Source organism: Wyeomyia smithii, chromosome 1, assembly GCF_029784165.1.
Source record: "Wyeomyia smithii strain HCP4-BCI-WySm-NY-G18 chromosome 1, ASM2978416v1, whole genome shotgun sequence".
Taxonomy (NCBI): Eukaryota; Metazoa; Arthropoda; class Insecta; order Diptera; family Culicidae; genus Wyeomyia; species Wyeomyia smithii.
The window spans coordinates 68264634-68288131 of record NC_073694.1 but is presented as its reverse complement, the minus strand read 5'-3'; the positions used below and the strand labels follow the sequence as shown (position 1 = coordinate 68288131).

The window sequence follows — 23498 nt, the reverse complement described above, 5'->3', positions numbered from 1 at the left end:
TCCCTGGGAAAATGGCCCACCGTTTTTCAAGCAGAGGTATATGCCATATATATCTGCGCAAACATATGTCTGCAACGCAACTATAGACATGCGAAAATCGGTATATTCTCGGACAGTCAAGCAGCACTACTAGCACTTAAGTCCGTCAAATGCGCTTCCAAACTTGTTTGGGAATGCATTGAAACTCTACGGGAACTTTCCCGACAGAATTCAGTTTTTCTGTTTTGGGTGCCCGGACACTGCGGAGTCGAGGATAATGAACACGCTGACTACCTAGCAAGACAGGGATCAGCTCAGCGGTTTATTGGCCCCGAGCCGTTTCTGGGTACGTCCATTTCCGCTATCAAAAGCGAACTACTAACTTGGAAAAGACTAGAAATAGTATCCCAATGGCAACAGGCACAGGGTTGTAGACAAGGCAAACAGTTTATCTATCCGAACCCTGGAACCGCCAGAAAGCTACTTAGTCTAAATCGTAGTGACCTACGGATAATCACGGGACTCCTCACCGGACACTGTCCCGCTTTTTATCATTTAAAGAAAAACGACACCTGCCGATTCTGCAAATCTGAACCAGAGAGTTCAGAGCATTTGCTTTGCTCTTGCGAAGCTCTTGCTTCCTCTAGGTACAACTTGTTAGGAAGTTACCTTTTAACTCCATACCAAGCATGGAGCTCCAATCACAAGCAGGTCATTAGTTTCATCAACTATGTTGTACCTAATTGGGGTACAGGTTTACAACAAAACAGTTCTACTCCATCAATGAGTACGAACAATCCGTAACCTGTGCACAGCAATCGGGGCCCGCCACAAAAGACAATCAGCAAGAATGTCGCAGTGGCATTTCAGTACCCAGTGCCCTTCAGGCATGCAGAGATAAAACCCCTAACTCCCCCCGATCAGGCGTTCTCATTCACACCAAGCACCTAACGAGTACGGAGTCTACTACGGGGTCGCCGATCTCTATCGGGTTTCTGCGGAATGTTATACTCGTTGGTCTCTCCTACGACAGTCGTGATACGTGGCCAGCCCACTGTAGCGTTTCGTATTTTATCAGTGTGATGATTGGTATGCTTGGTACACCTCATGGTTCTTGCGCCTACGCCACATCGCAATCTCCAGTTTTCCGCCAAATAATTTACGCAGGTTCCTATGCTCGAAGACTCCCAGTACTCGCCAGTCAGCCTCTTTAATCGACCTCTGGGTAGTACCGATGCACGATACCAATATCATCCGCAAAAGCAAGAGGCCTTTGATGAGACTTCGGGACAATGGTGCCGCTTCTTTGCACACCAGCTCTTCGTCTTACACCAACCAAGGTAAGATTCGCGAGCCTGTCATCTTGATTCAGTCCGTCCAACGTCACGAACGCCATAATCTGCCGTAACTTTTTGCGCTCGACTGAATCATATGCCGCCTTGAAATCTAACTGATTTCTAATTTATGAGGAGTCTGCAAGTTTATTTATCTGCATTTGTTAAGGATTCGATGCAAGGTGAACATTTGGTCTGTTGTTCGTTGCCGGAAACCTCACTTGTACTCTCCAACAAAGGCTTCCTGTAACGGCCTCAGTCTATGGAATATGATGCGGGACAATATCTTATAAACAGAATTGAGGAGTGTTAAGGCTATAGCACAGACTAACAGACATAACACGTCGAACAAATTTTCAATAAAATCATCGTTTGGATGATTCCAGTAAAGACTGGAACGCGCCAAAATTGGTCGACTTCAAATTGGTGTGTTTCTGTTAAAAATGCATTTAAAAAAACATGAAATGTTGCATTTGGAAGTTGAGTGTGTATTGTATACACATGGTTGCTAAAATGAGTTTTCACCGGTTGCTCTCCAGTTTTCAAAATGGCGTCCAAGCACGAGGAGCAGTGTGTCAAAAGAGAATCCGACGTTCTCGCACGCCAAATTGGCAAAATTGCTGGATATGACCAAATCGACCGTAACATATATTTTAGAAACGTTCGGGGAGCGTCTGTCGACCGCCAGGAAGCCTGGAAACGGCGGCAATCGTAATTCAGACGTGGCAGCGACGATAAAGAAGGTGGTAGTGAATTATTAGCGGAACCCTAACCTCTCCATCAAATACGTCACTGGCAAGCTCATTATCTCCCATACTAATGTGCAGCGAGCCAAGAAACGAGCCGGGTTGTCGACGTTTGAGACGGTGAAGGTGGCGAACCCAGATTACGAACAAAACACCTCGGCAAAGCGGTGGTCCGGAAAACTGTAATCTGCTTACAAAGTGCGACCGTGGGTGTCGAAACTTATGTGAAGGTTGATTTCAAGCAGCTTCCAGGACAGGAATTTTATACTGTACCATGAAAAGGGAAGGTGGCCTAAATTTTCAAAACCATCAAACTATCGAAGTTCCCGAAAAAATACCTCGTCTGGCAGGCCATATTTACGTGTGGTCTAAAAAGCGCGTTTCCATCAGTACGAAACCGTCAATCAAGAGATCTACGTCCAGGAGTGCCTGGAAAATCGGCTGCTACCATTCCTAGAACAACATAACAGGCTTGTGCTGTTCTGGTCGGACTTGGCAAGCTGCCACTATGGGAAAAAGGCGATCAAGTGGTACGATGCGAGCAACGTGGTTGTGGTACCCTAAGACCAGATCCCTTCTAACAGCCCAGATTTCCGCTCTATCGATCAGTATTGAGACTTGGTCAAACGGAATATCAAAAAAACTAATAAATTCATCGAAAAAGACCAGCAGAATAAATCTAACTGGCGTTTGGCGTCGAATAAGGTCGATAAGACCACTGTACAAAATTTAATGAAAGGGGTTAAGCGGATGGGACGGCAGTTTGGATTTGGCGAACCAAAATAATAAACGAACATTTTTTCCTTTAAACATGTGAGTTGAACCACCAAAAAAAAAATGGGAAGATTTTTGTATTTCGAATTTTGACTGAAAGAAACGATTTTTTTGTCGACCAATTTTTGCGCGTTCCAGTCTTTACTTTACGATGGTAACACTAGCACCATCTGCTGTCGTGCTCGCGCTGCGTCATGTATTTCGACATCAGCGCCAGCGTTACTGCATGTGTCAAATGGGGAACTACAAAATATGTATGAGATTGCATGACAGCGCCCCAGACGACGTTTTCGCACGATGACTGTTATTCGATTGAAAATTTGAAATGAACGTTTTTTGTGGCGATGGAGCTAGGTTCCAGTGTTACGTTTGTTAGTCTGTGGCTATAGGTTGTAGCAATCCAGAAGATTACGTTGTAAGGCTCGAATATTCACTTTAGAAAGGATTTTTGGTGAGTCGATTTCGGAGTTTAGAACTTTTGCTACGAACACCACTTGTTGAGCTTCTTTACGTCGTTGCCGTGTGTCAATCCCAAGTAGACGACATCAGCCAGGATATGGAGGCAGGTTAATCGTATAACACCACGGTAGATTTCTTAACACTATCCGCAATCTATTTTGCACTCGCCCAGGTCGCAAATTTCAGACTAGTTGTTGGGGGCACCGAACGTGAGCACAACGCTTCAAGCAATGGGGATACATAACATCGCAAGCAATTTGTCTCGTGGCTTAAGTCACGTTAGTACGATGTAGATTGAACGTAAGTTAAGTATCCATTAAAACTCCATGGTCACTAGCGTGGTCAACTCTTGTTAGGTCTTAACAATCAATTTGATAGTTGAAAACAATAGGCCTTATTTTGTGGTGAAAGGTCACTTGACTCTTGACTCTTACTCATGCTAAACGTCAACCAGTTTTTACGGCACCAATAAGCAAACTTATCCAAAAGCCCTTGTAGCCACCGACAGTCGTCAATAGAGCGTATCATCAGCTCATCTGTGTATACTAGTTCACAGCCAACATCCAGCAGTAGGGAAACTTCTTTGTAGAACACCGCGAACAGCAAAGGTCCTTAGTTGCTACCTTGTGGAGCGCCAGAGGTGTTTGAAAACTGTTGCGTAAAGCAGGAATTAAGTATACTATGCTGGCAATGAAAATCGAGTTTTCGAATTGCGCTCAGAAGTAGTGCTAAAAAGTTTCGTCTTCTCGAAAAAAAGCCGTCATGCAAAATTTCAGTTCAATCGGACCTTGGGAACACGTGTCTCAAAGCGATGAAAATTTCACGTAGGTCATGATATTGTCGATAACGAAATGTTTTTCTGATGCCAAATCTTTTAGAAATGCATGAAACATCGAGATCTGGTGTTATCTTGAAAAAAAAAAAAATATATATATATATATATATTTGAAAATCGACTTTCTAGGACTTGAACAGTCCCAGAAAAACGTTTTTTAGATATATTTTTTTGTTACGGTAACACTAGATCTTGACATTCCATGCATTTCTAAGACATTTCGCATCAAAAAACACGTGTCGATATCATCGATTCCATGTACTAACCTGGGTTTTTCCTCATTAGTCGAAAAAGTGAAACTTTGATCGCTTCAAGGCATGTGTTCCTAAAGTCCCATTGATTCGAAATTTTGCATGGGTTCTTGCTCCGAGGAGACGAATCTTTTGTGCCCTATTTCTAAGCGAAATTATCTCCAAGGTACGATGGTGGCCTAACAAGCCAGTCATCGTAGGTTCGAGTCTCGGCTCGGGAGAGACTGTTAGTGTCAGTAGGATCGTAGCGCTAGCCCCGCAATTGTCCTAGATACTAAACAGTCGGCTGCGAAGTCTGTGTATAAATAAACAGAAGGTCAAGTTCCGAATCGGAATGTAGCACCAAGGCTTTGCATTTTTTTCTAAGCGAAATCCGAAGGTCAAAATTTTCTCATATATTTTATTGCACAATGGTCCAGAAAGAAATTCCAACTATTTCAATATTGATACAGAGACTATATGAGAGAAAGCAAATCACACATGTGAACTTTTATCACAACCTGATGTTCTGGATAGCAAAATAAAAGACGACAAACAAGTCTTCAGGACATAGTTAAAATTATATTTGAGGAATATTATTAGCTGTTGTGTGTTGTGTACAGATTAAATTATTTATATTTGATTTCAGGTTATATTACAAAGCAACAGTTTACATAAGACCAACAATTAGACGAATATTTAATATTCAACGTTTCAATAATTTGAACAAAAACTGCAACAACGCCAACTATTTTGATCAAATTATACGGTTGCCAGATCGCATGATTTTCTATCAGCCAGATTGTAAATTTGGAGACTGTAAGCATACCTGGTCCCTTACATCAAACTATGCGAAAGATTTACGAAAAAATACATGTAAGGCGTCGTACACAAATTACGTAACGCATGAAGGGGGGGGGGAGGGGGTTTGAATCAGCGTTACTTATTGTTACGTAGGGGAGAGGGGGGTAGTAGAGACAGTTACGTAACTGTGATGTTTGCTTGAAATTGAAAATTTTGGAGGGGGGTCAGACTGATCAGCGTTACGTAATTTTGGGGGAGGGAGTCATGTCGAACGATACTTATCGTTACATAGGAGGGGGAGGGGGTCTGAAATCTAGATTTTTGAGCGTTACGTAATTTGTGTACGACGCCTAAACTGTCTTCATTAACACGAATAGAACCGTAGAATCCATGCGGCTTCCATTTTATTAACAATCTCTATAAAGTTGCACTGTATGAAAAATGCGTTTTACTCGCAGGGAAGGTGTTGGATGTTACATGTAAAATTGTTATTTAGCCCCTAGAGAGTATTGTCGCTGGATTTTTACAGCTTATGTATAGAGTTGATCTTCTTGGGAACGTAACGTCAAACGTCGTTACACTGAACGGAATCGTCGACCCTTTATTAGATGATTCATTATTCAGAAGTATCAGACGGGTGAAATTCACAAAATCGTTTGAAATACTGATCAAAAAATCGTTTGATCGAAGCACTGATCATTTACGTCAAATCATATAATTCGCTATGCACACTGATAAAAAAATATTATTATCAATTAATTGCATTTGCATTTATATTTTGAGTGATGTTTGACGATTATTTACAGCATGAATTCAAACACATATGTGAAAGAAAATCATCCATGGTAGCCCCATTAAGAAAATCATATACAAACATGAACTGTCTTACGATTTAGTTTCACATCGTTTCACTTTCGATGTGCTCATCTTTAATCTTTCCCATAATTAATAAAAACCATGCTATTTTTAACTGTTAAGTGTATATTTTCCTTCTGAAAAGAATACTTTTCCTTTTTTGTTCAAACTGCGCAAGCAAAGAAAGATAATCAGTTCTAAAATGAGGTACAATCGTTATGAGGCTAAGGTCAAGCAATGATAATACATTTATGTGCGAGCATTTTGGTTCAGTGTAGTCCTATTTTTCTTGTGGCAGTTTTGGCCTCCAAGCAAAAACATCATATCAAGTAGACTGGGAACTCTGCCTGAATTCGAGCGACAATTTTGGCGGTGCAATCTTTTGAGTAAAGGTGGAATTAACGCATACTAGTGTATGTGCTGGCGATGCGAATGTAATCCGAACGCACAGACAGGAACATCACAATTGAACACAATATCGCCGTAGTTATGTAATCACCGCTCCTTTCATAATAAGCTTCCACCTTTAAAAGATGGAGTGCGTTGTGCGGTTTGACGCTTGTCGATTGTATGGGATAGATCCAGAGTTGCCAGTCTCATTGATATGATATTTTTGACATAAGAAAGCTCAAAATAGTGGTAGGTCTACTAGATTATGTTTCTTATAGCAATTTTCAATTCGAATCGTGATAAATCGACTCTAGTGCTTGGATCTTTTGTGCAACATGATTTGTCTCGAACACAATAGTGGATTTTCAGATTTTCAGAGTTCGTGTGCATATTTTTATTGATTCGCAGATATTTGCAGACTCTCAAAAGTTTTTGCAGATTTTTACCAGGGTCTCCTCATATTTACGCAGACTTTCTCAAAATGTGTGCAGATTTTCTCACACTTATGAGTGCGTAAGTGAGATTTTTTTGGAATCACGGATAGATTTTTTTCAGATTTCAAGCGGATTTTTCCGGTTGATTGAGCAGTTGCAAACATTTTTCGAAAAAATCTGGTATCTCTACTAGGGTTTAAATAATTTTATTCTTACACCGATTATGCAACCAAAGAGCAGTACAGTAAGGTTACTTTAGCGATCAACTATATCTTTTGAAACCCCAAGTTCTTAAAGTTTTGGGTGAAAACAAACTTCTCATACCACCAAAATTGTTCTCAGTCTTGTAACCTTAGTTACATCCGGTCAGATGCGTTTCCGATTACACCACCGCAAGACGTATATGTAACCTTAGTTACAAATCAGCTTAAAACTTTTTTGCTGTTGAAAAAATTCCGTCATTAGATTTTAGTTTGTACTCGTCATCCATTGCCCGTCGGTATTACCAATTCTACTTGGTGTGAAATCCTCAAAATAGTTCAAAGTTTGATCGATTGGCCTATCCATTTCGCAATCACGAACAAAACGAAAGTATTATCACCTTCTCATTCCGCTTGCCAAATCCTCGGTCGCATAGGTTTTATTTCATATAAATCTGCGGTCACGGGAAATAATGAGACACATCTGTTGGAGCCTGCAAGATGACTCTATTAACCCGCTTCGAAATCGGCGTACCACAAAAAAGTAGTAACAAAAAAAAATGTACACGAAACACGAACACGAAGGTACGAGGCAGCTCGGAAGCAAACTTGTTACTCCGGACACAATCGTTGGTTCAATCTTTTGCTACCGGCTAGAATCTGCTGGGAAAGCCGAAAACGCAAACCGAGCTGGTACTGTGCTGCAGCACAAGGGTGAGGGTGAGAAATAGGAAGCTCATCGCCCTCTTGCAGCTTCAAGTGGACAACCGGCAATGGTTTACACATAAGTTGCTCAGTTCTAGCACCAGGTGGAGGATATGAATTCCAAAAACCGTGCGACCGGGCTCGCTGGTCCAAAAGAATCAAGCTTCTGCACAGATGAGGAAGAAAAAAATTAATAGAGTAATGGTGCGGTTGGCCTCGGCTATTTATTATGATAATTTAGTTTACACATTATAAGCAGAGTCAGAGGTCTTAGGGTGGTTCGCTTGTTTGGAGTTTTCTCGAGTACCTCTAATGACTGGTTTGAAACACCATTCGACGGAAGGTGGTACGATGGATGGGTTGGCGATTGGCGCAATCAACCGGATGATACACCCTACCGGTCCGCTGGTTCTCAGACGCACCGAGGAAAAATTAAGCCGTTCGTCTCAGCGCTATTGTTGTCGGGCAGACCGGAAGCGGCAAAGAGCGAGAACTTCGCATACGTAGCAAAAGGTGGAGGCCAGATTAGCCCTTACGGTTTGGTTGGCTTTCCGACAAGGATTCCTTGAGTGGCTGCTCTCGGACGCCGACAGCGCGGGTGCGATATTATCGTCACGCGTTCGTCTCGCTGGTTCGAGTGTGCCTTGAGCACGGCGAGCAGCGTCTTGTGCCAAGACGATAGGATCTGAAGAGCGAACTAGAGCATGATCATTACGCTCAGGATGGGATGGATAGGATGGGTGTGTGTGTGTGTGTGTTTGTGTGCTGATCGGGTTTGTAGACATGGTAAGATGCAGCCATATTTAATAATTAGCTTATGCTTGGCTGTAGATTTGCTGGAGATTCAATTTACAATAATTGCAATACTAGGCAAAAGGCTAATTGTTGGATGCAGCATAATGTTACGAGTTATTTGCTGACTTACTGAATGGCGTAACGAAGTTCTGTTGTTGTTTTTCTACACCAAAGATTTTTTTTTCTAAAAAGCGAGTCTAATGTGCATTGGTTTCTAGAGTTAGGAATAGTTAAAAGTACTGATCTCTATCGAAATGAAAAGTTGACTACGAGTTTGATTCGATTTTTTGTTCGAACGAAAATCGGAATGAGCCCTTAAGGTTGTTTACGGCCCGATCCGAGTCTATTGGGTTTCATTTGAAGGTTTAGAACCAAAAGCAGCCAGTGTAATTTCCGTAAATTACTCTGCAGATTATAAATTCCGTATTTTTAAAGTCACGACGTCCGGGTGGTTTCTTTAAAAAAAAATTTCATATGGTAGGGAACATATTCTAAGCAGCTTTAGGAACCGCCTGTGTATTGAGACGAAATACTCGAAATGTGTTGGGTGAAATTCAGACAGTAGTATATCAATCTGTTCTCTATCTTTTTCTCTGTTAAACTTGTTTTCAGATTGCAAAACTAAGTTAGCAAATAATCAAATAAAGTTAACAATCGAGGAACACTATTCCAATCACCCCGAACCTATTTTAGGCAGTTTCCATATGTTTTGCAGGCGTTTTTTTTCAGCACCCGAAATGGCTCCTGAATGGCTGCAATATAGGTCGATTTGTTTCAATTGGTGATTGTTCACAGATTTCTTTGTGATTTACGGTATTTCTTATATTCGTAAGATAACTAGACAATCAAAGTTTCCGTTTCCATCATTGAAATTGTCGATATTGACCAAAATTAAGGAGTTTGAGGCCTGTTCTCTTTGACTCTTCAAAATGGGCGCTGCTGCTTAAGCCGTTCCTTACCCTACATCCCAAAACTTTTATCACTTAATGGTTTTGAAGGTATAAATAAAATCAATATAGCAAAGAAAATTCCCATCTCCGAGGGAATACTTTTTACGGCTATCTTATTTTTTATTTTTTTACCTTGAGAATATTTGTTCAAACAAATCGACAAAATTCATTTATGTTTTTCTGAAAAAAATTTCGTTCATTAGCCCACAAACTTCTGCTACCAAAGAATCTGTACGATAATTAAAACCCTAAGCACCGAAAGTAATGCACACCAAAGTTTTGTTGCATTTAGACGTAGAGCTACGTCTTTGAGAGGGTCTATGGGGTGGAAATAAACATCTTAAATCGGAACAGGGGATGAAACTATTATATCTTCCAGACCGGGGAAACTGGCAGCGGACAAAGTAAAGGCAGATCCTAACGGGATGTCTTCAATGGATAAATGTAAAGATGCTAAGTTGTTGCTCGTTCACTTGGCGTATCAACACTGACAAACTCTATCAGATCGACAGCCTATTTATTAGAGTGACACTTCAGAAAGTGCACGCTAATTCCGTTTACGTGATAATGAGTAAACAATACTCATGTTTTTATATTCTCTTAATCAACCCTGAACGGAAGATTTAAATTACGTAATAGGGATATTACAGCTCTTCCTCCTTAAGATATAACAATGTTTGATTGTACAAATGATATTTATAATTTTACAAACTATCAATATCATATACAAAGTTTTGATCTCGTTTCGGAATTTTTCTTCTTTCTGATCTCCTGACGGGAGATAATATATCGATGAGCTTTCTCTTTCGACTGCTCTCTCCAGGTTGTTTCGTGATCCCAGTCATTCTGGCTGGAAAAGCTACATTTGGACGAACTAACCGGTCCGACTCCACCATCCTAAGCTGATTCCTGTGGGCGCTTATTGGAACGCTTCCAATTTCCACCTGGAAGACGTTTTTAGAAAGTTGTCTTAGAAAAGTTGCTTTTATCCATCTGGCATGGTTTTGTGGGCTATGGTTTTTATACCACACCACATCACCAGCCATCAGATTATTTAAAGAATCCGCTACATCTATAGCATTATTATTCTTAGTGCTAAATTCATCATCTGGTGGTTCAAGTGGTTCATGCTTTGTTAGTTGTGTTAAGTATTGTTTGTAGTTTTTTTTTGGATTGATTAGATCTATTAGTGTTTGAGGTGTGAAAGAAAAAATCCTTTCTGATGGAAATTGTCCATCAACCGTCGAACAATTACGATAATTAAATAAAAATAAATTAATCTGGTCCTCTAAATTCAACTCGGCAACTTCCGGCTCAAGCAAAAACTTCTTTAATACCTCTTTAACCGTCCTTACAAGTCGCTCCGCCTGACCATTGCTGGCAGGATTATATGGAGGACTCTTGAAAACATGAATGCCTTGTCTTTCAAGAAAATTTGTAAAAGCCTGCGAATTGAACGGAGGTCCACCGTCTGAAACCAGAACATCAGGCAAACCATATCGAGCAAAATATGCTACTAGTTTTCTCAAAGTGTTACCTGTGTCTGTTCCCTTCTTCATCCATTCTATTTCCACCCACTTTGAGAAACTATCGACGATAATTAAAAAAGTGTGGTGTTGGAAATAAAAGAAATCTATATGTATTCGACTAAAGGGTCTTGTAGTAGGGATCCATTGAGACTGTACTTTTGATTTGGGAACTATCGCCATACCGTTGCATGCATCACAACTAGCGACAAATTTTTCTATGTCCCCATTTATACCCCACCAATATATGTATCGTCTTGCCAATTGCTTCATTTTTACTATGCCTCCGTGATTGGCCTGTAAAAGTTTCAAAACATCGCTCTGCATTGCTGTTGGTATGATTACCCTGTCTTTATAAAGTAAGCATTCGTCGAATAATTCCAAATCCTGCTGATTTGGAAATATATTAGCATAGCGCTTGTCAAGCCGTTTAGGCCAACCACGTTTCATATAAATAACTATTTGCTACAGAAATTTATCGTTCCTTGTCTCTGAAGCAATTTTCTTGTAGTCGATAGGCAAACTACCACCAAAATTTATGCTTTTGATATATTCTTTATCGTATTCACTAGGAACTGTCTGTTCTAATGGGAACCTAGAACAGAAGTCCGCGTTACCCATCTGAGCAGACGGCCTATACCTTATTTCAAAATTATAAATTGAAAGTTCCAAAATATATCTTTGCAATCTGGTCACATATATTGAATGTTTACCTGCCTTCCCAAAAATTCCTACTAAAGGCTTATGGTCTGTATATACATAAAAATATTTCCCGTATAAATATTTATGAAACTTTTTAATAGTTGACACTAAAGCCAAAGCTTCAAGATGAAGAATAGGGTAGTTCTTTTGCGCTGAATTGAGAGAAAACGAAGTAAAACATATAGGTTTTTCAACCTCGTCAATAATATGAGCTATTACTCCTCCCAAACCGTAGCCTGAAGCATCCGAAACAATTGCTATAGGTTTATTTGGATCATAAAACTCTAAAATATTTGCATTTAATTAAGCTTTTTTACTTTCCTCAAAAGCTTTGTTACAGTTATCAGTCCAGACAAATTTTACGTCATTCTTCAAAAGATTATACAAATCATACAATTTTGAAGATAAATGAGGAATGAATTTATTGTAGTAATTTATCAGACCCAAAAATGATTTGACTTCTGAAACATTTTTTGGTATTTTTGCCTTCAGAATTGTGGCAATTCTGTCTGGGCAAGGCATCAGCCCATCTTTGCTTATAATATGTCCCAAATATGGAAGAACTGTAACAAAAAATATGCATTTGTCAAAATTTATTTTAATATTTGCATTACTCAGTCTTTTCAAAACTTCAAAAAGCTTTTCTTTACAATCTTCCAAGTTAGCTCCAGCGACTAATACGTCATCTAAGTAGCAATAAACATGTTCTAAACCTTTCAAAACCTGATCCATCACTTGCTGAAATATAGACGCACTGGATGAAGCACCCTGCGGCAGTCTATTATAGGTGAATAAACCCTTTATAGTGTTTATCACCATAAACTTTCTCGACTTTTGTGTAAGGGATAACTGGGTATATGCTCCCTCTAAGTCTAAAGCACAAAAAACCTTACACCCAGCTAACCCAGCAAAAAGATCCTGTGCTGTAGGTAATGGATAGGTATTTGGAATCATTAATTTATTTATAGAAACCTTGCAATCTATTACAAGTCTAATATCATTATTTTTTTTTGCTACTACAATTACTGGAGATGCCCATTCACTGGTTTGTATAGGAGTAATAACTTTCTCCCGCTCCAGTTTGTCCAAATACAACAAAATTTTATCCCTCAAGCAATAGGGAACGTCATAAGCTTTTTAAAAATTGGTCTGTCAGTCTTCAATTCTAAATCCGCCTCAAAGCCGATGTTCGGTTTAGAAAAATCTTTCTCAAACAAATGACTATAATTTTGTTTAATTTCTTGAACAATTAAACAAGCGCTTCTATCAGTCACATTGTTTACTTGAAGAAAATCTGAGAAAAAAATTCTCCAATTAGGTATAAAAGCATCCAACCATGGTCTGCCTAATAGGGGGATAAATTTGTTTTCACAATTCAATACTAGAAGTTTTAATAATTCAGTTTTTCCCTTTAAAGTAACCAAAACCTTGGCTTCTCCCTCAATAATTAATTTAGCACCATTGACAACAATCAATTGCTTAGTCGATTTTTGTAAAGAATTTGTAAAAAGAGAGAAATACTGTGTTTTATTTATAACCGAAACAGAGGAACCACAGTCAAACTCCATTTCTAATAATTTATTCTCAACTAAAACAGATACAAGACATGGTTCACTTATTTTGTTAATTGAGGATATATTCATACACTCCAAATTACCTTCGTCCGAATCACTGTCGGTCTCTTCCGATCGCCTGGTGTTTATGAAGTCAGCCAGACTTTGGGTTCCTGAAGTTCCTGGTTTCATTTGATCTACTAAGTGGATAGCTTCCCTTTTTAAATCTTTACGCTTAAAGCATCGTCGCTTGAGATGTCCTCTTATTCCGCAAAAATCACAAACCCGAAAATCTTTATAGACTTCCCTAAACCCAGCTGGTTTAAAATTTGTAGAATTCCAGCGCTTATCGGACTGAAAACGTTTTTGATCGGTATATGCTTTGTTGTTACTCCATTTTCTATTTGGCCCATGGAAACCTAATCTTTGTTTGACTGGCAATTTATCCTTCTCTTCTTGCTCTTTTATCAGTTTATTCAAGTTTAAAATTCTTTTCATAGCTGGGCCGACTGGATCACCAGGTCTATGCATGGCTGCTACCTGTTCTATAGACATAGCAGAACTAATTCCCGATGACAAACTTTGTACATTATTCTTTGCTGCTTCCCAAGTTTGAATTATTCTCTCAGCCGACTTAAGCGACTGATCCGCTTCATTGAGAATCTTCTGTTTAAGAGGAACTTCTCTCAAACCTGCCAACAATCTATCACGTATTGCTGTATCTTTAAATAAACCGTAAGAGCAAAGCTCTGCCTGGAGCTTTAGTGCTAATAAAAAATCTTCAGCTGATTCGTCAGCTTTTTGTACCCGCTGATTGAAAGAAATACGCTGACATATACCAGAAGCCGTTTTATCTATTCGCATTTTAAGTTTCTCCACCATTGTTGCTAGCGGGATATCTACTAAATTTCCAGTGGGAAATAAAAGTTTCAGTTCCGCATATATATGAGGTCCTCCCAATGTGATGAAATGAGCTTTGCGATCTTCTTCTGGAGTTTTGTGAGCCATGAAGAAAAAATCCAATCTTTCTACCCAATGCGTGAAAGAAGTGCCTTTCTGATAAGGCTCTATCATTGTAGATAAGGTTGAAGACATTTGGAATTCAATTTCAAAAATTGTAAAAAAAAAATAATTCGATATATTCAGCAAATTTAAAAAACAATGTTCCACGAAGTTCAACAAAATTTAAATTTGATAAAACAATTAAGAACCAAATTATTTTGCATTCACTTTTTCAAAAATATCAAAAAAAATTATTCAAAATTAACCAACACAATTTATCACTATTCTTTTTTTTTTTTTTTTTAATTCGTGACAAAAATCGGTACAAATATAATTACGAGCAAGGGAAAAAAACAAAATAATATCTGTCAACGTTTGCTCATGTAATTTATAAAAAAAGAAATGAAATGACTCACCAGCTTATCCGTGGCAAAAGGGATTTATTATTTGCAAATTATTTCTTGATCCTTTTTGGGTCGTCACTACTTTTGCCTTCGAATTACTAACCGCAGCTGCCGGTATGTCCACCAGCTTTCCTTTCCTTTCGGCATTCAAAGTTTGATGCCGACAATGGCCTTTTGTTCGCTTTTAATCCTCGTCGCCACTTATTATATCTTCCAGACCGGGGAAACTGGCAGCGGACAAAGTAAAGGCAGATCCTAACGGGATGTCTTCAATGGATAAATGTAAAGATGCTAAGTTGTTGCTCGTTCACTTGGCGTATCAACACTGACAAACTCTATCAGATCGACAGCCTATTTATTAGAGTGACACTTCAGAAAGTGCACGCTAATTCCGTTTACGTGATAATGAGTAAACAATACTCATGTTTTTATATTCTCTTAATCAACTCTGAAAGGAAGATTTAAATTACGTAATAGGGATATTACAGAAACCTTGTCCAATTTGAAATGCTTCTTGCAAAAATCGATTGAAAAATTAGCTAAACAACCATTCGAACGCTAGTAACATTTAACATCCGGAATAATAAAATCATCTGTATCTTGGTAACGGATTGATGTAAAAATAAGGTTAACACATCATAACAAAGGTTGTTCACTTTACTTCGAGGAAAAAATATCAATACCAATCATTTCTCTTCGTTTATAATGAAAATTAGCACTTTCTTCTTTATTTAACCCATCAAACGCTGCACACCTCCGGAGTTAACTTCCTTGGCTCATTTATTCCACATTTTGGTCATCTGAGTCGCGACCACTGGATGATTTCCCGGCTATAGTGGCAACTCGCAAAGTCTGGCTAAAACTTCACGGTATCTTAACGGACTTTAATAAAAGGTAGTAGGTACGCGATTTTTCAGACATTCCTTCTTGTACAGGTTCAAGTCCATCATTACATTCGTCACGAACACTTTAGACTTTGCTCCGCAGCCAACACATCATTTTTTTTGGAAAATTTGTCCATAAAAGCAAACTTAAACTTCGCAGGAACATCTTCTCATGCCGCCGCCATGCAGGAACCTGCCGGAAATTCATTTTGACGTAGTTTTCAACATCGATGAGCAGGCATCCTTGGTACTTCATCAAAACCCGCTGGTACAATTTCCAAGCTCGAGTTTCAGTGACGAAACTTTGCTGTAACGACCTGTTTGGTTGCATGCTGGTTCTATTAGAACGATATCCGGCAGCGTATTTTTGAGCGATTTCATTATCTGATAGTCCAGGGTTTGCTCTGACGGTTCTCAACATCTTCTGGTTCAGCATGCGGTCATATGTTCCACTACGACGCTCACCTTGAGGCACTCGATCTTCGCTCCCTGAAACGTTTGAGCACATCATACACGTTGATTTGGCGATTTTCAATGTTTTTGCGATTTTATTGCGTACCACACAGGATTATCAGTGTGGGTGTGCAGAATTTCTATCTTCTCTCGGCTTCCATCTGGAATAACTTTTGACTCACTACACAAAATACCGTGGAATTTATATCACAGAAAGTGGACGCCTAGATAAACAAACCGCTGAAAAAGAACTCTTGCAGCGGTCACTTGCCGTGCCGCTGCAACATTTCGGATTCTAACTTGACAGAACTTTAAATGCAGAAAATTGTAATTGGGCCCAAAAACACTCAAACATAGGACCATTTTATGTTTGAATGAAACTTTCCTCACGTATTTGACTTAGAACACTAAGTATTTTCCGTCAATGGAAAATAGTAGGTGGTTGTATCCCGGACACGACCGCGTAACTGACGTGAACTTATGTAAACTTGTTAATAAAATGTCCCATATGGATTCTGATTTGTGCAATTCGGAATTGCAGAACAAAACAAAGTCTTGGTGCTATATTCCGTTACGGAACTCGACCTTCTGTTTATTTTATTATTATTTTTATCGCCTCGAACAGTCATCGGGCGCGGACGCGTTTGCTTTTCGCTCCGCAATTAACTTGTATAGTATACATTTTTTTTGTTTTTTTTTCACACCTTGACAACGTCGCGTGTTTTTGCTGACCGTGTCGTGTCGTTTTGCTGACCGTGACCGTGACCGGACGCCAATCATCGAATTGCCGCGGATATGAAAAAAATCTGCTTAGTGTCAGAATTGTTCGACAGTATTGAGCACCTGCTTAATGATGTCAAAGAAACTTTGTCAGCGATTAACAAAAGCAATCAAAACATGTGCAGTGCGGTCGGGCAGCACATAAAGTCGTGTGACAATAAATTGCACACGACATTGACCGGCATCAGCGAGTCGTTTTCAACGATGCCACAAAAAATACATAAATATTTTGACGAACGGCTCTCAAGCCTGACTAGCAATTTTATTAGTTCAATCGCAGAGGCTGAGTCATTGAAACCTCATACAAATAACGACTCAAAGCTTACTGAAATACTCGAGGAGGTGAAATTTGTCTCAGGGACTGTCTCCAATCTTCAGGTGACCAACACATGCAGTACAAAACCTCAAAAAAATCTTCAGGAAGAACTAGCTGAAAAATCTTACTACCCGAAAGCGGACCACACATCTCCAGGATGGAGATTTCTGGGTAACAAATGGCAATGGAAGCAGGACTGGTCCACTTATGATGCCAAGCAACGGTCTCGAAGACTACAAGAAAAAGCTGCCGAAAAAGCCAAAAGAAACAGTAAAAAAAGAAAACAACAAATCACTCATACCAGTAAACAAAACAACCAGCACAGCGGTACGCAAAACTATCAACGTATCAACGCATCAGACAAAGAATTACTAGCCACAGCAAAAGTTCAATTCGCCGGGCCACCCTTATCAACCGACCATCCGATAGCTGCACTTTCTGCTCCAAAACTCATCAACTTCAGGAAAGGAGAAACTATCATCCCGTATCGATCTGAAAAAGGTACAACACAGAGCACTACTTCACAGTCAGAACCGGAAAATACTGCTCCGCTGCTAGATCCTATGCGTCCACCGATTGTCAGACTAACGGAGCAATCCGCTGCTGGTGACAAACGCTATCTGAAAGCACGCCTGCGTGATCACAAAATTATGGATACGGTACGAACTTTCCTTGCTTTCCTGCATGATCAGCCAATAACGGTATGCATTCGAGGAATCACCAAAATTAGTGCATCGGTGATGCTGGCAGCTGAAGGACTACCAACTGACTTAAACCTGCTACGTGAAATTTTCCTGGACGTACATGAAGAACTGGGAATATCACGCGATGACGCTTTAGCAGACCTGCAGTCTCATCGGACATCGTTATCCAGTGAACGAACACACCGCCTACAACAACTAAGAGAAAGCACCGACAAATTTTACAAACCGAGTTTTCGGAAATAACGACCCCTTTCGATGAGAAAGAAGAAGACTTACAGGTAACACTCACCAACCTTCAAACATCGTCAACCACCATATCCCCAAAAATTTCTTCACCAACACAATGTCAATGTTTATTGTCAAAATTTCAATCGCATGAAAGGCCCAGCCAAAATGAAACAAATTTACAACAATCTTTTAGGCTCATCCTTTTCAGTCATATTGGCGACTGAAACAAACTGGGATGAAAGTGTCAAAAGTGAAGAAATTTTTGGAAATATGTTTAATGTATTCAGGAATGACAGGAATCTTCAAGAATCCGAAAAGAAGTCAGGCGGAGGAGTCCTCATAGCGGTCTCTGTGAATTTTAATTCAGAAACTGTTGCTGCACCTAAATTCAAAGAATTCGAGCACATTTGGATAAAATCGCACATAGCAGGTGAAACACACGTATTCGCCTCTGTGTACTTTCCTCCACATAACGCTAATAAAATTACGTATGAAAAGTTTTTTAATTGCGCAGAAAAATTTTTATCTGAACTACCTCCAGAAGTGAAAGTTCACATCTATGGGGACTTCAATCAAAACACCGCTGACTTCATCTTGGACCCTGAAAACGAAAGCATCCTACTCCCAGTCGTTGGAGATAACATCACTTTGCACTTCATGTTTGACGAAATTGCTAAACTAGGTTTGAACCAGATTAACCATGTAAGAAACCGTGAAAATTGCTATTTGGACCTACTCTTAACGAATATCCATGAAGATTTCTGTGTGACCGAATCAGTTAACCCACTGTGGAAAGACGAAAATTTTCACACAGCAATTGAATATTCTTTATTTCTACATGAATATCAAAGACCCAACGACTGTGAGTATGAGGAAGTCCTTGATTTCAAACTCGCGAACTATGCAAATATTAAAAACAAATTAAACTGTGTCAATTGGCAACAAATTTTAGAGATGAAGGAAATGTCGAATCATCTGTTATCGTCTTTTACAAAATTCTGTACAACATCATCTCTCAAGAGATGCCATTGAAGAAAAAAACGACGCCACGCTAACACTAAACATCCAGTCTGGTTTAACAAACAAATAAAAAATTTAAAAAACCGCAAACAAAAAGCCCACAAAATTTTCAAAAAACACAATAGCAGTGAAAATCTAGCAATTTACTTGGAAATATGTGATCAACTGAACTTTGCAATCAGTGATGCATTTGAAGAATTCAATGCCTAAACTGAACTAGAAATTTAGTCTTGTCCAAAGAACTTCTTCAATTACGTCAAAACAAAACTAAAATCAGACAATTTTCCATCAATAATGCAACTCGATGAACATGTTGGTGATAACTCGGAGAAAAATTGCAATCTCTTTGCAAAATTTTTCCAGGAAATCTATACCACATTTTCCGAAGAAAATCGCGACCGCGATTATTTTGCATTTTATCCAGAATATCCAAGAAACATTGGTGTCAACCAACTTCAGGTACAGGATGTTTTGCAGGGTCTGAGAAATTTAGACCCTTCCAAAGGACCTGGACCTGACGGAATACCTCCAGCACTCATGAAAAATCTTTCGAAGGAACTTACATCTCCTTTGTTCTGGCTGTTCAATATGTCGTTGGAAACTGGAGTCTTCCCAAATATATGGAAAAGCTCATTTCTAGTGCCTATTTTCAAATCTGGGCGTAAATCTGACATACGTAATTATCGTGGAATCGCTATTATCTCTTGCATACCTAAACTCTTTGAGGCAATTGTCAATGAAAAGATATTTGCTCAAGTCAAAAATCGAATAACTGACAAACAACACGGCTTCTTCAAAGGCCGCTCTACATCCACAAATTTACTTGAATTCGTAGATTACTCATTGAATGCAATGGATAATGGGAACCATGTTGAAGCTCTTTATACAGACTTTAGCAAAGCATTTGATCGTATTGGCATACCAATGCTACTTTTTAAACTGCAAAAAATTGGAATTGAGTCTGGTCTCCTGAAGTGGCTTGAATCATATTTAACAAACAGGCAACAAATAATAAAATTTAATGGAAAAAAGTCAAATCCCATTCAAGTTACTTCAGGTGTTCCCCAAGGCTCCCACTTAGGACCACTTCTTTTTATTTTGTACGTAAACGACATTTCCTTCATCCTCAAAAATATTAAAGTTCTAATATATGCCGACGACATGAAGCTGTTTTTGGAAATAAAAAGTCAAGAAGACATCAATGTATTTCAGAATGAAATCCACACATTTTACATCTGGTGTAAGTAATATCCTTAAGCAATGTAATATCCTTTAGCAGAAAACTAACAACGCCCAAAATTGTAATTGCATTAGGGGATCAGAATGTGAAGAAATGTGATAAAGTTAGGGATTTAGGAATAATCTTAGATTCTAAACTTAATTTCATCGACCACTATAACACTATCATACACAAGGCAAACAACATGTTAGGGTTCATCAAACGCTTCTGCTACAATTTTCAAGACCCGTACACTATCAAAACTTTGTATATTGCCTATGTGAGGTCAATACTGGAATACTGTAGCATTGTGTGGTCTCCTCGTCCTGGCGTACATGAAGAAAGAATAGAATCAGTACAAAAGCAATTTCTACTATATGCTCTTCGTAAGCTAGGTTGGACCGCACATCGTCTTCCGTCATATGAAGCACGCTGCATGTTGATTGACATTCAAACATTAAAAGAACGGCGAGAGTACGCGATGGCTTCATTTGTAAACGATATCGTTTCGCAGAACGTTGACTCAGCAGTACTACTTTCTAAATTGAACTTTTATGCACCCATTCGACAACTTCGACACCGTAGTTTATTTGCTCTTAACCATCATCGTACGGAATACGCAAAAAATGGACCTATAAATAGTATGATGAATTCTTATAATCAACACTGCGAAGCCATTGACTTTACGATGTCCCGGTATGAACTAAAACAGTATTTCAAGTCCTTGAGGCTTAGGACACAAAATTAATCTGTTCTATGTTCGTGTATAGTTTAGAAATTATTGTAACCAGTCTACATATATGATTGACGAAATAAATAAATAAATAAAAAAAAAAAATATTATACACCGACTTCGCAGCCAACTGTTAAGTGTATAGGACAATTGACGATCCTACTGACACTTATACTCTCTTCCGAGCCGAAACTCGAACCTACGACGAATTGCACACCCTGGATCGGAAGAACATCTCTCTGGGAAGCTTATTAAATTCCTCGTCGTTGCGAATTGCAATTCGCAGGATGATTCTCATTCTTTTATCTCTAGCAGTGTTCCCCGCAAATTCCATCACTTCTGCAGCAAGGTATCAGATCGACGAATACTCCAGTCCCAGCTCGCATGACGTTAGCAACCTTGGAACTGATTGTGCGTCTTCTACGTTTAGATTTTTCTATACTCCGACTCCAGCTACAACTCTCGAAAGCGTCTAAGTGCTAAATTTATAGAACGCACTGCAGAATCCCACTCTTCTTTATAAGAGCAACTTCATCTGTTGTTTTGGTTAGGTTCATTTTTATGCGAGTTTTTAGGCGGTAGACATAAACGCTTGCGATCGTTGCACTAAATCAGTAAAAGGTGATGAATAATCCGCATCCTGCATGGATTTCTGCGATAGAATGGTTCATTTAAAATGCACTAGTAAGAAGTTGAACAAGGGATTTTTGAACATTGATATAGGTGTGCTATATATGTGATTAACTGTGGAATTGCGGTCAATTCAAAACTGCCATCTCGAATTTTGATAGTGCGATTAATTTTATAACAAATTGGAAATTGGTTGTTCGCGCCAAAACTCCCGCCTCAGATGGGCACGACTGTAAGTCGCCCACCACACCACCACACAGGCTGAGGCCCAAGCGACGCCGACTTGTGCGCGCTTATTTCAAGCTTTGTTCTGGCTCGACAATGCTGCCGTTCGAGAGGCAGCCTATAAAAGCGCTCTTCACAGCAGCGTTAGTGTTCATTTTCTGTTAGTCGTTAGTGGTTTGTAGATAATCGTACGGTGGCAGCGCCGTCACGCTGCCCCGTTGTAAATATTGTACGGTATAGAATAAAGTTGTACAGTAGCATAGTGAAGATTTGCGTTTGTGTCGTCGGGCAAAAGAAAACTTCTCCCTGGGCCTTAATTGCCCCATTCGTGATGCCAAAGGGCGAAATTCAACACAACGTAGGGCCGTGCGCGATCATTGGTTTTTGAAAATATTTTTCTAAGCGTCTTAGTAAAATGATTTACGAAATCAGAAAAAAAATATGTTTCCAATAAACTCTACTAGAAATTCGAGAAGTTAATATTGAAAATATTAAAATACTAGTCCGTACAGATACGTATTTCGATTACCACATACAATCATCAAAAATGCTAATGTGGACTGATAAAGAGCAAAGCGTAAACCCTGTTTTTATTCGTAGTAGGTAAAACATGCAATTTAACCCTCTTAATTGAAGTTCCTCAGTTAGTGAATTATGCGGTCAGTTGTTTACCGTACCATGTCTATAACGACACAGGCAACAGGCTATCGCACAAGCCGAGGTCCAAAATAATTAGCTAAGCAGGGTCAGCAAATTGTTGAATTATCAACACGAATCGCGTCTTTCACTGCAAACGTCGTATCTGAAGTCGTATCGTCTCAGCCTCGTAAATGGCGTCATGACGAAAGCTCTGCAAGTAAACCGTAAATTGGCAAGTTGACGGCAATAAAGTGGCAAGTGACGGCAATATTACCCGCTCGTATAAATACACCTTTCATCAATGTGTTGTCTGCTCCGGAGTCCCAGCTGCTGTCAACCTCAATACAATATCGCACGCTAACCTGGAGGGCTAATAGTGATCTCTATCAACTAGATTGGTTGGGAGAATTCGTTATCGATATCGTTTTTGGCACATTTTGCATGTTGTAGGATAAGTACAACGATACACCGTGCCCAAGTGCTGAGAGGCGAAAATTTCTAGCTCGAAAAGATCCTCGACCTGATCGGTAATCGAACCCGACATCACAACCGTGTGTGGGAGAGCTTAGCCGACCGACATCGCTAACCTCAGAACCACGGTTGTCAATCTCCTTATCCGGAATTTGTTAACCTCGAGTTTATAAGTACGCACTGCTTGTCGCATCATGGGAGCCCCCGTTTCGCTCGATCCAGTCGCGCTACGAAATAGTTTTGTTTCCTGCCATCAGAGTCGTTCAAATATTTAACTTCTAGCAATACTAACGACTCTGATCAGCTTCCGTGTTACAGTTTACCACCAACCGACCTGTTAACTAGCATTTTATCTATCCGAAATACCAGTGGCAATTTCTTTTGTGACCCAACTGTCGAACGAATAAGTTACCACATATGGACAATCGTGTAAGGCCAACAAAGAAGTCGACGGTGCCTTCCTGGTTCTCTGCTGAATATAGCTTAGGCGGTTCTCTCGTCAGGCATTCTGACTACATG

At 39.5% G+C, this 23498-nt stretch overlaps 2 protein-coding genes across 12 annotated transcripts in view; one reads left to right on the top strand and one right to left on the bottom strand.

The window, feature by feature from the left end:
* LOC129724438 (sex determination protein fruitless) overlaps positions 1-23498 on the top strand; it is a 658376-nt gene that overhangs the window by 72420 nt on the left and 562458 nt on the right. The gene's annotated exons all lie outside the window — the stretch shown is intronic.
* On the bottom strand, positions 10236-13837 carry LOC129724528 (uncharacterized). The gene is made up of 2 exons (XM_055679501.1): positions 13376-13837; positions 10236-10434 (listed from the first exon to the last, which is right to left on the bottom strand). The coding sequence occupies exons 1-2, from the start codon at positions 13824-13826 to the stop codon at positions 10388-10390; spliced, it is 498 nt and encodes a 165-aa protein (XP_055535476.1). The 5' UTR covers positions 13827-13837; the 3' UTR covers positions 10236-10387.